Below are 15,525 nucleotides of genomic sequence, written 5' to 3'. Positions count from 1 at the left end.
GGCTGTGGGCACTGCTGCACACAGGTTTTTTTTTACCTTCATGCATTCTAAAAAACCTTGAGCCTTTACAATGGCTTTAACCGCTTGCCTACATGGCACTTATACCCCCTTCCTGCCCAGGCCAATTTCCAGCTTTCAGCACTGTCCCACTTTGAATGATAATTGCACGGTCATGCAACACTGTACCCATATGAAATTTTTATAATTTTTTGTGACAGATAGAGCTCTATTTTGGTGGTATTTAATCACCTCTGGGTTTTTTATTTTTTCTTAAACAAACCAAAAACCACAGAAAAGTTTGGAAAAAAAAAAACTTTTTTTCTTAGTTTTTGTTATAAAATTGTGTAAATAAGTGATTTTTTCTCCTTCACTGATGTGCGCTAATGAGGCTGCAGTGATGGGCACTGATAGGTGGCACTGATGAGAAGGCACTGGTAGGTGGCACTGATGGGCATTGACAGGCATCACTGATGGGCACTGAAAGGCAGCTCAGATGGGCACTGATATGTGGCATTGATGTGGCACTGTTCAGCACTGATGAACACTGACAGGTGGCACTTCTGGGGCCACACTAATCATCAGGGCACACTGATCATCAGTGCCTTGATGATCATTGCACATGTCCCCTCCGAGGAGAGCCAGTAATCGGCATTCCTCGGAGGTCAGCATAACAGCTTGTGAGGAGAGAAATGCCGATAACCGGCATTTCCCTGTTTGCATGTGATCAGCTGTGATTAGACACAGCTGATCACATGACCGAGCCGACATCTTCAGCTCTTTCCATGGATCGGTGATCCGCTGTGTCCGAGGGACACAGCACACCGCCAATTGCCGCGCGCTCCCTGAGCCGTGCATGCGCGGTGAGAATGGGAGGACATCATATGACATCCTCCCAGAGCGAGAGAACCACCTTGTGCCCGTCATTGGACTATATGGCGGGCGGTGGTTAAGGTTACAGGTCAGGCCAATTGGGGGAATGTACTTTCTCACTTGTTTTTCTTGCAAAAAGCCCTACCAGTATCAGATTATATATATATATATATATATATATATATATAAAAATAAATAAACCTTCTTGGCTATCAGCTTTGTGTAACACTGTCATCAACATTATTTGGGCTGGCAAGCCACCCACATCACAAAACATACTGAATTTGTAAACAAATCTATTAACATTTTGTTAGTTACTTTCATTAAATTCTACAGAACTATACTAATAATGTAATTTAGCAATGTAGAAAATGGCCTCTAAAAAGGCAAGGATTTTTACTCTCAAAATTTCTCTTTAACTGTTTGGAAAAAACAACAACTTTGAGATGATAAATGGAGGACTTCTTGCACAGAACACTGTGATAAGCTGACTGTCTACAAGTTGCTCAAGCTATGTGACAAACTCAAGGACAAGATAGCATTTACAGAAAGGTCATTTTTGTAATTTACTGGGGTTTTGACTAAATGATGTCTAAATATGAAAACATTCTGTTTCCACTTTCTCTATTTCTAATATTCAGTGACGCAGCACTTTTTACAGTTTTCTATTTACAAGAGAAATATATTTTGCACACGATGGCAGTGTTGTAACCAAGGACAACAACCATAGGTGGGGACTCAAAATGTACTCAATTGAAAATGGAGACTTAAAACTCCATATAGGAGTGTGAAACCAATGGAGGACATGAGAGGCATAGCTGCCTGTGTGTTCTACATGTTCCCTATGTTAGTGTACAGGACACTGTGCATGGGTACAGCATCCTGTATATTGAACAAGGGAGCACAAGGAACACCATAGCAATGAAAGAGCAAGAAGAATCCTGCAGTTTACCTTGTCTTGGGAATGCGTGAAGAGCATATAAAGTAATATTAATGTTATGCTGCAATTAGGAAAGACAGGGCTTGCAGGGGATATATCATTTTACTGTGTGGAAGCAGAATGATGGTTTTCAATATCTGGATTTGCAAACACTAATGGGATAAAATATGAGGAAGTGTGCATGTATTGCAGGATGTACTGCATGTGTTTGTCTTTTTACACCAAGCATGACCAACTGCTGCATTCAAATTCTCTGCTGTAGCCTTCAATGAAACAGAATTATATATATTACATCTTTGTAAACACTGCTTGCTATGAAGGAAATTAACCCCCATATAAAGCCTTGGAAGGCAGTCCACTCCTCTGCCCTTTCTTGGCTTCACCTAATAAATTTAAACATTAAAAGAAAATTAACACTGATGCTAAAATTAGATGAAAAAAGGACCATCAATTACTGAAAATAAGGTGGCACCCTTACCTACAGAGTTTAGAGTTTGTACATTATAGTTAGAAGAGACTGTCCTAAAGTAGTCAGTACAGGATGCACAAATTATACAGCATGAGTCAAGGCTTACAATGGATCAGCTTGTTCATAGCAGAGCAAGTGTTGCTGGCAATGGAGGGATACAGTTCAGTTTCTAAACATGATCACTTTAACTCCATTCACTGTAGTATATATGCAACTCCATTCACTGTAGTATTTATGCAACTCCATTCACTGTAGTATTTATGCAACTCCATTCACTGTAGTATTTATGTAACTCCATTCACTGTAGTATTTATGTAAATTTAAAAGTATTACCTTGCAAGTTCATGCCATTGGTTGGTATAAAAAGCATCAAAAGATGTGCAAAGAGAAGAAATCCACACCAATCATCCAGTGGTCTTTTATCTGCATCTCAATATGGAGCAACTAGAATTTCATTACGAGGTAGGAATTCAACAACATGGTAAAAGGGGTCGTTTGGTTCCCTTAGCATACTTTGTGCTTGCAAAAGGTACAGCAAGCACCACTTAAAACCCATGCTCCCTTCCAGGTCCCCCTGTTAATCTTTAGTGACATCTGGTCACAAAGTAAAATTGGCAGGGTAGCATCAATAATAGAATATAAAAGTGGTGAATGCCACACAGGTGCTTCTATGTCATTACAATACAATGCAGGACCATTATAGGACCAGTCAGCTACCAGTAGTCATTAGGGGTATATGAACCACTCATATGAAAAAGAAGAGACCATTTAACCACCTCCCGTCCGGCCATTGTATATAAACGGCCGGACGGTGGCAGTGCAGGGTCGGGTGGCCATTTATAAACGGCCTCCCTGCACCCTGCTTGCGCGTGCTCCCTGGGAACGCGCAACACCGCGACCCAGTGGAACACTGATCGTCGGACGGGACCTCTGTGCGAGGTCCCGATCACATGCAGAGTTGTAAGCAAGATGTCACTTGTGACATCATTGCTTACTACGTGTGAAATCTGTGAATGATCACAGAGGTCACATGGTACAAGGCTATTCACACAACAGCCTTGTACCATGTGACAAGCTGTGACCAATCACAGCTCACTCAGTTCTCAATGGCTGCAAGAATGCAGCCAGAGAAAACAAGGAATGATTGCTTTTACAGCCTTTATGGGTGTAAAAGCAATCAGTGTAAAAAAAAAAAATCTTCATCACCCCCCACAAGTAGTACAGTGTCACCATGGTTACACTGTACTGCTAGGGTGACAGTATGTAAAAAACAAACAATATAAAAAAAAAAAAAAAAAAAAAAAAAATTTTAAATTATAATTTTGGTTATAAACTAATTTGGGTTATTTTTTTTACTAAAAAGATAATAGAATAAATTTTGGCCAAGATGATTAAATACTATTTATTTGCAAAATTTTATAAGAAAAAAAACTTTTCAAAATTTTTGGACTTTCATTTACATAGCAAAAAAAACAAATCCCAGTGGTGAATAAATACCACCAAAATAAAGCTTTATCGGTCTCAAAAAAATGCTAAAAAATTCATATGGGTACAGTGTTATATGACCGCGCAATTGTCATTCAAAGTGTGATAGCACTGAAAGCTGAAAATTGGCCTGGACAGGAAGGGGGTAAAAGTGTCCGGACTGGAAGTGGTTAAGAGACTGGTCAAATAAATGCCAGAAAGCTGCATTAGTTCCAGTTCCATTGTATCCAGTTTATTGTAGGTTCACATCGCCAAATCAGCCTCAGAGCAAGCATGCGACAAATTAAGTCAGCCTGAAGACAAACCTTCATATACTTTGAGATTTGACTGGAGTGTACCTTTAAAAATGCATAGTATAGAAAGAAACACATCATACGATCGTAATTATAATCATCATTCTTAGGCTTTGGTTAAACAAACACTAAAAAGGGAATTTGCTACACATTTACATCTGTACAACTTTACACGTGTTGGCTGACACACAAGAGGATTCCTACTCCTTTCTATGGGAACCTGTGCAGAGCTTATGGGAAAAATACTATAATTTGTGGCACTGAAGCACATTTATGGCCTCATAGGATTTAAGGGCAGCACATGAAAAACATGCAGATGCAAAAATGTGTGAACCTAGCCTTCAAAGCTCCCTCCAACCATCACATCTGTTAGGCCTTGTTCAACACATACTCAAAATACTGATGAATTAATGTGCTTTGTTAGTTGTATTTGACCACTTTTTACACACAATAAAGGCGCATTACAAAAACTCCCCAAATGCCCTATGTGTGTTTAACGGACGTTAAATGGAGGTAAAAAACACAAACCAGGAGCCTACATTTATATATTTATTTTTTGGGGCTGTTATGAACAAGGCCCAATGTGCTGTAGACTTTTGCTGGCACGTTACCATTGACTTAAATGGAAGGGGTTGAGATGATTCAACTCCTTCCAAGCTCGACATGTAGCTTCATTTTTGAAGTGCAGCGATGCAATGCAAACACATTTTGCTAATGTGAACTGCTCTGTGTGCAGTCCATATTATCAATTGCAAACTGCTCAACAAGGCGTTTGAGAGTTGTCAAGAATGCCCCTAAAATGCCTGCTTTTAACGCCAGTGTGAAAAAGGCCTAAGGGTGTATACAGACTTGCATTTCTTGGACATTAACTGGGTGCAGCATAAATTAAACACTGCATGCGGCATTTGGACCATGACATTTTTCATTTCAACTGTTTCCCATCTGAAAAGTCTGTCATGAGAGAACTGTCCAGACGAGTCAAATTTCATAGAAACTCAAGCTCTGAATGTTCTTCTGCATGTAGTGATGGCGTGAGTATTACAGCTGTTTGCAAGGATGCTATACTCTTTACCATAAACAGGTGCACCCTCTAGAGGCTACCATTTATATGAAAGATGATCTGCCAGATTGTTTTGAATAAAGCAATGCAAAAACACCATATATAAATTATTAGACTGCACATTAGGTAACAGCATATCCAGGGATTAACTCACACTCCAATATAAAACTTATGCAAGCCCAACTTATTTTCCGATGGGTTGCATAAACTACATGAATTGTATAAAGAAAACTTATAACATGATGAAACAAGATACAAGCTGGCCGAGAATGGGATACAAAGCTAAAAAGGCATATATTTAGTAGGGGCCTATTCACAACATCGTGTCCAATACAATGCAGATCACAATAAGGTGCATGAAAAATCCAGCTTGCAACTTTTTGTGTGTATTTGTAAAAAAGTGTGTTGCATGATAATCAATGTCAAAGCCAGGAACAATGCACTCAAAAGTCAATATGCGTTTTAATTAGAACATTTTTCAACTCATATGTCCCTGTTTTAATGTCCGAGTTTTAAAAAAAAAAAAAAAAAAAAAAAAAAAAAAAAACCACAAACCCTAAAATTTACAGGATATGACAAAAATGAAAAGAAAAAAAAAAAAAAAAAAAAAAAAAAAAAAAAGTGTATATAAGATGCATCTTGCATTGTGAAGCATTTAATGCAACACATTGAAAACATACCAAAAATTAATTGTATGCATTTTCTAACACGATGGTATGACTAGGCCCTAAGACGGTTGTTACTAAATAAATGCCTTTATATTAAAGCTGTGGTGAGAGGAAAAAAAGAATGGTGTAATATATACAGTGAAGGAAATAAGTATTTGATCCCATGCTGATTTTGAATGTTTGCCCACTCACAAAGAAATGATCAGTCTAAAAATCGAATGGTAGGTGTATTGTAACAGACAGAATAGCAACAAAAAATTCAAAATAAATGCATGTCTAACAAATGATGCACTGATTTCCATGCTCATGAGGGAAAAGCATTTGATGCCCTTCACAAAACATGACTTAGTACTTGGTGGCAAATCCCTTTTTGGCAATCACAGAGGTCAGACGCTTCCTTTAGTTGGCCACCAGGTTGGCACACAACTCAGGAGGGATTTTGGCCCACTCCTCTTGGCAGATTCTCTCCAAGTCGTTAAGGTTTGGTGGCTAACATTTGGCAACTCAAACTTTCAGCTCCCTCCACAGATTTTCAATTGGAGTAAGGTCTGGAGACTGGCTAGGCCACTCCAGGACCTTAATGTGCTTCTTCTTGAACCACTCCTTTGTTGCCTTGGATGTGTGTTTTGGGTAATTGTCATTTAATAAAATGTAAGATTTTTAAAGGATAAGTGACCCTGTAAGGTCTATATATGGAGCCAAATGCATATCCTTTAGATTTACATGCAATCTACAGTGAAGGAAATAAGTATTTGATCCCCTGCTGATTTTGAATGTTTGCCCACTCACAAATAAATGATCAGTCTAAAAAATCGAATGGTATTGTAACACTGAGAGATCTCAGTGTTACAATACACCTACCATTTGATTTTTAGACTGATCATTTCTTTGTGAGTGGGCAAACATTCAAAATCAGCATGGGATCAAATACTTATTTCCTTCACTGTAGATTGCATGTAAATCTAAAGGATATGCATTTGGCTCCATATATAGACCTTACAGGGTCACTTATCCTTTAAAAATCTTACATTTTATTCCCCTAATCTAGTCACACTTCCAAGTCTGGCTCTTCTGTGGACAACATGGTCCACGAGTCTTGGGAAATGATTACTATTGAGAATACTGAATTCACGGTATTATAAAAGATTCATGCAGACATGTTCATACGGAGAGTAGATTGATATGACTATTAACAAGCTATAACCGCAAAAAGGGTTTAGTCAAGAAAAAAAAAAAAAAAAAAAAACATACCAGGTAAAATGTGTCCAAGAAGAGCATCCAACAACCAGAAGGCCTTTTCCTCATCTTTAGTAACCAAAATGAGGTATCCAGTGACAAAATTCATACCCTGCAATAAGAGACATCCCGAGTTTTCTTACACAAATAATAATCCTGGTAATCCGTATCATTTGAAATATACAGAAATTAACTCTTTGTACACAAATGCTGTTCCTTAGGACATATGCACACTGGGTATTTCATTTTTTCCTCCCCTTTTACTCCTGGCAGGAAAAAGCTGCTTAAAAAAAAAAAAAAAAAAAAAAAAAGCGCCATGTATTGCTCACGTGCTTCAGGTGGCGCATCAAGGGTTTCAGCCATGTTACTAAAGACTAGATATTTTTTTTTCATTAAAATAACAAACATGCTATACTCACCTGCTCTGTGCAGTGGTACTCTTCTCAGTCCCCCGCCTGTGATCTTGGCTCCTCCCGTTCTTAGTGTGTCCTCATAGCAAACTGTTTGCTATCTCATCTTTTTAAGTGGGAGAACTTGCACAATTGGTCAATTGGTGGCTGACTAAATACTTTTTTGCCCCACTGTGTATATATATATATATATATATATATATATATATATATATATATATATATATATATATATTTCATGATGTATTAATGATTACAGAGCTGCATTAAATTTGTCTTATATCTGCCTAGAGTTCAGCTGTAAGATATCAATTTTCCTGAAATATTGATACACTGATTAACTATCACATAACATGCATTAATGCAGAATATACCGTAGGTACATATGTATCTGTTGTAATTAAATTAAAAAAAAAAAAAAAAAGATTCAAGTTTCACATTACAAAATTATAGGTATTGTACATCGAAAAACAGCATTTATTTCTAAATATTTTTCTTCTATGTGTTTTGACTTCAGGATATCCTGTTGGTTATGGCCAAAGGCTTGGAAAGATTCACATTAGTATTTCCCAAGTAAGAATGCCTATCTACAAAGCCCTCTGTTACATTCCAAACTTGTGCCAAAGACAGTAGTAGATAAACAGCATGAGCTCCATTGCCAATGTTCCCTACATTAGATATGGTAATGTAAAGTAAGCACCTAGAGAATTCCTAAATAACCATTTAAAAAGCTCCTGGTTTTCTGTGGATAAAGGCAATACATGTAGGTGCAATAGCTCTTTTGCTCTACCAAAATGTTTTTATTGAAAGTTAATGTGGACCTAACAGCAGATAATGTTTATGTAAATGTATGGTGAGTAATTTGTAAATATAACACTGTTTAGTATTACTGCTTTTCCCAAAGATCACAGTAATCCACCTGACAATGCCACCCTTGGAATCCTCGGGTCAGCATCTTATTCCTGGGCTGTAGGACACAAATCAGCCAGGTGCTGCACCCTCTCAGCTTGAGGCAAGCTACAAAGTTACAATGTTGCAGTCTGATCACTGGGGTAGAGGATACTATGCAAATACTACCTCCTGCATGAAACACACTGATGACAAAACTCAGTCTTTAAAATCAAAACCCAAGCTCAGGTAAAGTGACTTTCAAGTGCTGCTAAACCCAGAACCCTGCATTCACTATATCTGGTCTCCCACAGTATGCAGAACATGGAAGTGCAATTATTATAGTAATATAAACTGCTAATTGCCTTCTCATCAGCAGTTAGAGCAGTCTTGTGACTTCTATCAGTGTCCAACAGAGCAGATGTTAAAGCTTGTAGGAGAAGTTTTAATTTTGCTCAAGGAGGATGCAGAACCCCTGACCTCTGTCTGGACAGTGCTGATTGGCCCTATGCTGATCACATGCACTCTCCCAAGAAAAAAAAACCTCTCTAGCAATACACACTAAAGTGAGCATGTGCAGAGTGTATCTGCACAATGTGTTATCAGGAGATAAGAGGGGGACACTGGAAGAAGGAAAGGATTAACCCCTTGGGTTCAACAATGAGTATAACAAGCATGCTTTACTGCATGTAAAGATTTATTTTACGGTTGTGGGTTTAGGAACACTTTAATGATAAAAAGGCTCAGTTTTTAACCACATCCTGCCCAGCCTATTATAAATACAGCCAGGTGGGAGCACCATTATCCCAGGAGGACGTCATAGGACATCCTCCCATTCGCGTGCCTCGTGCATGCAGCAGCGCAATCTGTCACCTGCTGTGTTCACTGAACACATAGAAAGACAGATCATTGTACTGGGTCAACCCTGGTACCATGTGATCGCTGTGACCAAATCACAGAAATTACATGTCACTTGCACATAATGGCTTTTGTTCATAGCTATTCATCGTGTACTATTGTGATCTCTACAACTGGTCTCAGTGATCAGATGGTACTGGGGCTAATCTCAGGGGACCTGTACCATGTGACAGCTGTGGCCAATCACAACTATCACAAGAGTACACGACACATGAATGGATGCCATTCATAAAAATGATTGCTTATAACAGTGATCATCACTGTAATAAGCAATCATAATCTAACACAAAATCCTGATCACCTCCAGCATATAAAAAATAGGGAAAAAAAAAAAATGTAAAAAAATAAAAAATAAAAAGTTTAACATACCATCAGTCAATATCCCTGATCACCACCACAGCAGTCATATAAAGACGCTGGACTGCTGTGGCGATAGTATGTATTAAAGAAATTTAAATCCTTTTTTTTCATTTTCCAAAAACTTGACAAAAAAAAAAAAAAAAATGTCATCTTGAAAATAACTCACTATGATTCTTAAATATTTTGAACGGTCTACTTATTTTGGGGGTAGGGGTATTTGTATTATCCTGGTAGTTTAGGGCCTCAAGAAATGAGATAGGCAGCCAGTACATTAGGACTGATCAATTTTTACCAGGATACATTTCAGCCTGAATTTGTGAAGAAATAAACTTTCAAATAAATAATCTAACAGAAACAAAGAAAAAAAAAAATCGGTCTCAAAAAAATGATCAAACAAATTAATTTGGGTACAGTGTTGCATGACTGAGTAATTGTCATTCAAAGTGTGACAGCGCTGAAAGTGGAAAACTGGCCTGGGTAGAAAGGAGGTGAAAGTGTCTGATATTGCAGTGGTTAATACCCTATTGTTGCATCATGTGACATGTTAGAACTGCATATCATTAAAGTTACTAAAAGGTCCACTTTAATGCAGCAAATGCAATATTTGGCTCTCAGTTTGGGTATGTGATGAAAACTATCAGAAGCCTTATGACCTACGATCATGTCTTACAGGCTTGTTCCTGCTATGGCTACACGTGAAATCTCTAAATTTAAGAGATCGCACACTGCACCATGTTGCTGTGCAGTGACATGAATGAAGTGTCACTATGTGATACTTCAAAAAAAGTTAGGAAAAACATGGTTTGAAAAAAAAAAAAAAAAAAAAAAAAAAAAAAAAAAAAAAAAAAAAAAAAAGGGGTTGCTAGCAGATGATAGATTTTTTTTATTAACAAAAGAGAATATTGACTATAAACCCTTTCCTTTAGCATTTTTTTATGTACTGCCTGAGGAGAATGCACATTGCTGTGTTCACTCTCAGCCCCATTCCCATCATGACAGGAACAGAGCTGGGTGCCAGAACAATTTAACCCCTTCACATATGTGCAGCACATACATCACCAATGAATGCTGAAAGGCCCAAAGATAAGCGTCAAGAACCTGAAAGAAGACCAGTAGAAGATGGAAGGTGACAAAGCAATGAGAGACAGCTCTGATTTGTCATCACTGGGAGGATGGCAAACAGCCTGGAGACTCCACTATAGAGTGCAAGTATTGTGTGCATAGATGCTTATGTCAAGAGAATAGGAGGACATACAGTTCTGCTTTAAAGGGGCTACTTCACCTTTACACAAACTGTAAAGTGATTCAAACACTGGTTCCCCCCTCTTCCCGCCTGGTCCCCACTGCATTTACTGCCAGCAATCCTCAGCTGTCAAGGCTCCCTCAGCTACTCCCCTGGCCCAGGGATTTGAATTCCTTGCTATTCTCTTTGTCCTGCGCTGCCAGGATGGACCAATCTGGATTCTGATTAGTCACCACCATCAAATGGACAATGCTGACCAATTAGATTCAATCTTGTCCATCCTGGCAGTGCAGGATGGAGATGAGAGAGAGCAGCAGGGAACGCAAATCCCCAGAACGCTGTAGCAGCAGCCCTCAGCAGTAAGGAAAGCAGGGGCCAGGGAGGTGGGGAGGGGGTCTAGGGTTAGGTCACTTTTAGGGTGCATGTACAAAAGAAATGCCAGAACGTCTGTCAAAAAAGTGGTATAACAAATGCTTATAGTAACTCGTATTACAAAAGGAGTTAGCAAATTTATGGGCATTTGTTTTTATAAAGCATTTTTTTCCCCAAAACATTCCCTTTTGCACATTTTTTACAGTTTTTCTGTAAAGGTGAACTAACCCTTTAAATCATTTTGTAACTTATCAAAACCAACATTTGGTTACAGCTTACTGCAAACATAATTAAACAGCATTAAATGATTTCTAAAAATACAGAAAACCAGCACCAGGGCTTATTGGTGCTAGCTATTATTAATGACTTTTTACAATATCAAACAATTAGTGTAATGTTTCCAATCATGCATAAAGAATTAGAGTCTGCATAAATTATGCAGCTCACAAAACAACTTTTAAATGAACCAACATAATCCACTATTGAACTGATTGTGTATAAGGAAATGCAATCGGGATTAATAGGATTCACACTTCCAGCAATTTTTTCCAGAAACTTCATTGAGATACTTTGCACGGTCTGGTTCCTTCTAGAGAAAAGAATTCAGCAAGCCATGCTTGCCAACTTTACAACTGCAGCCATAGCGACAGAGTGTTGCTGAGCTCCTGGGCAGAAAAAAAACAGGATATTTATGAAGAGGGACTTTCAGCAGCCTCTAGCCACGTATCCAAGCCCTTAGAAGGCTGACAAAATATAGCCTGTTTTCTACATCACACACACACACACACACACACGCACACACGCACGCTTATTTGAAGTAGTTTCAAAAGGCAGAATACAAAATAAATAAATAAATTTTTTGTACTCATCTTTTGTTGATGTCTATTGGAGGGACAAGGGAAGTCTTAACCCCTTCCCGCCACCACTTCCAGACCCTTTCCCCTGGTTTACACATATATGCAGACGTGCGGGTCATTTTAATGGACTCCCGTGCCCCGTAGGGAAGAAGTCCCTGCACTTCTTCTGAAAACGTAGCCCGCAAGGGAACCTTGGTTCCCAGTACGGTTGCGTTTTCCAGTGCGGGAGGCGTGCCATTAGAACTAATGGCACCCGCCCACGGGTCATCATTCCTCTGCGTGGGTGATGCGGCTGCACGGATTTTCGTGCGGATCCGCAGCCGCACATGTGAACCTAGCCTTTAAGAGGTTTTTAAATGCCAGGAGGAGGCGGGTATACCCATCACATGAACAGTAAGCTCCAGATCACAAGTATGCATCGGGAGCTTTCCAGTCCCCGCTGGTAATTGTGCTGAGAGCGCTCAGGGTATGCTCTCAGCACAGAAAAGGGTTTACTTAGGGGCCATATATATCGGGCCTCTCACTGTTAATGCCCACCTGCCGAGAGGCTGCATATATGTATACGTCCAGCCGGAAGTGGTTAAACCTTTAGGTTCAATTGCTGCCAGCAGGAGGATTGGACATTGGCAAAAAAAAGCAAAAAATCTGTAGGTCAACCAAGAATAATCCCTTACTACTGGATTGGCTCAGTTTAATGGCAAAGCAGTATCCAGAGAATGATTATAACTAGAGGGATGGGACCAGTGCCCAAGAAAAACAATTTTACAGTGAGTACAAAACCCTACTGTCTCTTGTTCATTGGGGGACATAGGAAGTCGTAAACTTTCAGAACACCCAAACAGTTCACTCAGCTGGGTCTGCAGCACTGCAAACAAACACAAACTTGCCCAAGAAAAAACAACATGACTGCGTACCACCTGCAGCTCAAAGAGCTACCTGAAGGACCTTAGACCTGAAGCTGGCATCAGATGAGAACATGTGAACAGCCCTGCAAAATCTAAAAAACTGTAGACGAAAGCCAAAAAACCTGAGACGCAATCACAGATCTATAAGAGTGCTCCGGCATGATACTTAATTCTTCAGCTGATTGCTTGAGCAACACTTTCCCTGGGGTTGTGGTTAATCCAGAAATTTCACCATGCAGTACTACTTTTCTTGACATGTTGATTACCAATTCCCAGGGTACCTTGGTTACATCTCTTTACACCAGTGTTTCTCAACTCCAGTCCTCATGGACCCCCAACAGGTCATGTTTTCAGGATTTCCATTATTTTGCACAGGTGATTTGATCAGTTTCACTGCCTTAGTAACTACCACAGCTGTTTCATCTGAGGGAAATCCTGAAAACATGACCTGTTGGGGGTCCATGAGGACTGGAGTTGAGAAACACTGCCTTACACTAACCAACTGACAGGAACATGTTACTGCACTACAAAAATCTCAACACCCAACCCATCTCACAGGTCACGAGGGTCTCACGGATCTGTTCAGACGATGATGACAAACAATGGTAACATATTAAATAGAATGATAAAATTCTTGGAGTGAAGATACCCTACTAAGGTGCTTAACTGAGCTTTGGTCAAATCTACAATTGCTCGCACTAAATCCACCCACCTGATTAGATCAGACAGGCTGTAACACACAATCTCTCAGAAAACTGGTTGTTCGAAAACACCACAATTGTAACAAGTGCAATTCACTCTTATGTGGGGAATACTTTTTACATTCACATGGGATACCAGTACTGTATATGCGAATACCTGAGCTGTAACTCAGAATTCTGCGTTTATATCCTAAAGTGCCTTTACACTCTAATATATGGTGGCAAAACAACTTGACCATTCAAAAGACACTTCCAGAGACACAGGAGTGACAATAGGGTGGCTCTACCAAAAGGTAGAGAAGGGGGAACAAATTGACCTAAATAAACCGCTGGCAGCACACTTTGTTATCCACAAACATTAGACTCAGAGGTATGTCGAACACATCAAGCGACCCATTAGAGGAGGGTACTGTGCCTTTTTCTTCTTGCAATGTGAGACCTTCTGGATACACACCCTTGGCAAGGTACACCCGGGGGGGACACAACAATATCTCATTTACATGCTTCCTGGATGGCAGGTGATTCTGTTTGCCCTGGCCAGCTCTCATGATTGGTTTTGATACATCAAGAATTACTGGGGGGAAAATTACAAAAAAATGGGGAATGCAAAATCTGATGCAGCTCTGCATAGAAACCAATCAACCTCCAGATTTTATTTTCAAAGCTTAATTGAACAAGCTGAAGTTAGAAACTGATTTGCTACCATGCACAGCTGAGTGCTCCCGTTTTAGTAAATATCCACATTTTTTTTTTCTTTCCTCTACTTCCTTGACTATTGGCTAAAATCCAAGTTTTTTTTAAGCAACTAGTAGGACGAAGTGCTTTGGTGGTGACGTGACCGGTCTAGTCAAGGTACTTTGTCCTGTATGGACAGATTTTAGGCCATCATAGCCTTTGCTTCCCATGTTATGTGCCGATCCTTGTACTTCCACTCTTGTTCTTGCCTTCTTACTAGGTTTCATCTATATATTTTTTTTATTTTTAAATGTATTTTTATTTGATACATTTTTTTCCCTTTCTAATGTTTTCATGTTACTTTTTTCCCCATTTTCTTTTTTTTGCCATTAGCCGTTTTTTTCATGAACTTTTTCCTTTTACAAAACTGCATATTGCCTATTTTTTTTCCTCATGGGTCTTAATGGCTTTTTCCACTTTTTTTCATTTGCTTCACTATTTTTCACGGTTCACACTTTGGTTCTTCACCCCCCCCCCCCCCCCCTTCGCTTTCATCATCCGGCTTCATTGTTTACATCGCTGGTGGAAGCAGAGCATCTTAACATCGTGTGTTTCCATTGCTTCAGTGGCCCTGCCAGTCAGTGTCCTGTATTGCTAGGAGACAGCATCTGCAATGCCCTTGCACGGCTCCTCACTATGACTGGCCACTAGGTATGATGATGTATGAAGCCAGACACCACTGGATTGTTTACCCTGTCGGGCGCATCTGCCATAAAAAAAGTTTGAATTTCACTTGAAGATCTGTGGTGTTCTGGCAAATATTCACTCTGTACAATGCATGGTCTCAGTCTCCAGCTGGCTGTTGCTGCAGCACCCATTACTTATTGAGCCAATTCTAGGAACGTGTGCGATGGGAAGACTGACAATTGACAGGAAAGGGTGAAACCCAAACTTTAATACCCTAGGATGGATGATGGCCTGCCTGAGTCTGCCTTGTACAGATGGTGGAACGAAAAGCCAGTGTACTCTTTAGTCTATCTGGGTGACAAAATTGAATTAGTCTTCCTGAAATAAGCAGTGATGAGTGACAGGCTCCCACAACCAGACAATTAAATTTCCTTTTGACAAACTGAAGCCAGACAGCGCAATGGAAGAACAATGTCTATGGACGTACA

The 15,525-nt window shown here is 39.5% G+C and overlaps 1 protein-coding gene across 3 annotated transcripts in view; it reads right to left on the bottom strand.

The window, feature by feature from the left end:
- The window catches only part of GRTP1 (growth hormone regulated TBC protein 1), a 71,145-nt gene that overhangs the window by 24,373 nt on the left and 31,247 nt on the right, over window positions 1-15,525 (bottom strand). For all 3 annotated transcript variants that reach the window (XM_089693550.1, XM_089693552.1, XM_089693551.1), the window contains one exon: window positions 7,037-7,133. In XM_089693550.1, the coding sequence (XP_089549676.1) occupies window positions 7,037-7,133 (97 nt within the window). The remainder of the gene's footprint in view (window positions 1-7,036; window positions 7,134-15,525) is intronic.

The sequence above is a fragment of the Staurois parvus genome, unplaced genomic scaffold (assembly GCF_062004578.1).
Source record: "Staurois parvus isolate SC_StPar_1 unplaced genomic scaffold, SC_StPar_1.0 ptg000634l, whole genome shotgun sequence".
NCBI classification, from domain to species: domain Eukaryota; kingdom Metazoa; phylum Chordata; class Amphibia; order Anura; family Ranidae; genus Staurois; species Staurois parvus.
Note: the sequence above shows the minus strand (reverse complement) of the source record. Positions and strands in the feature narration are given on the sequence as shown.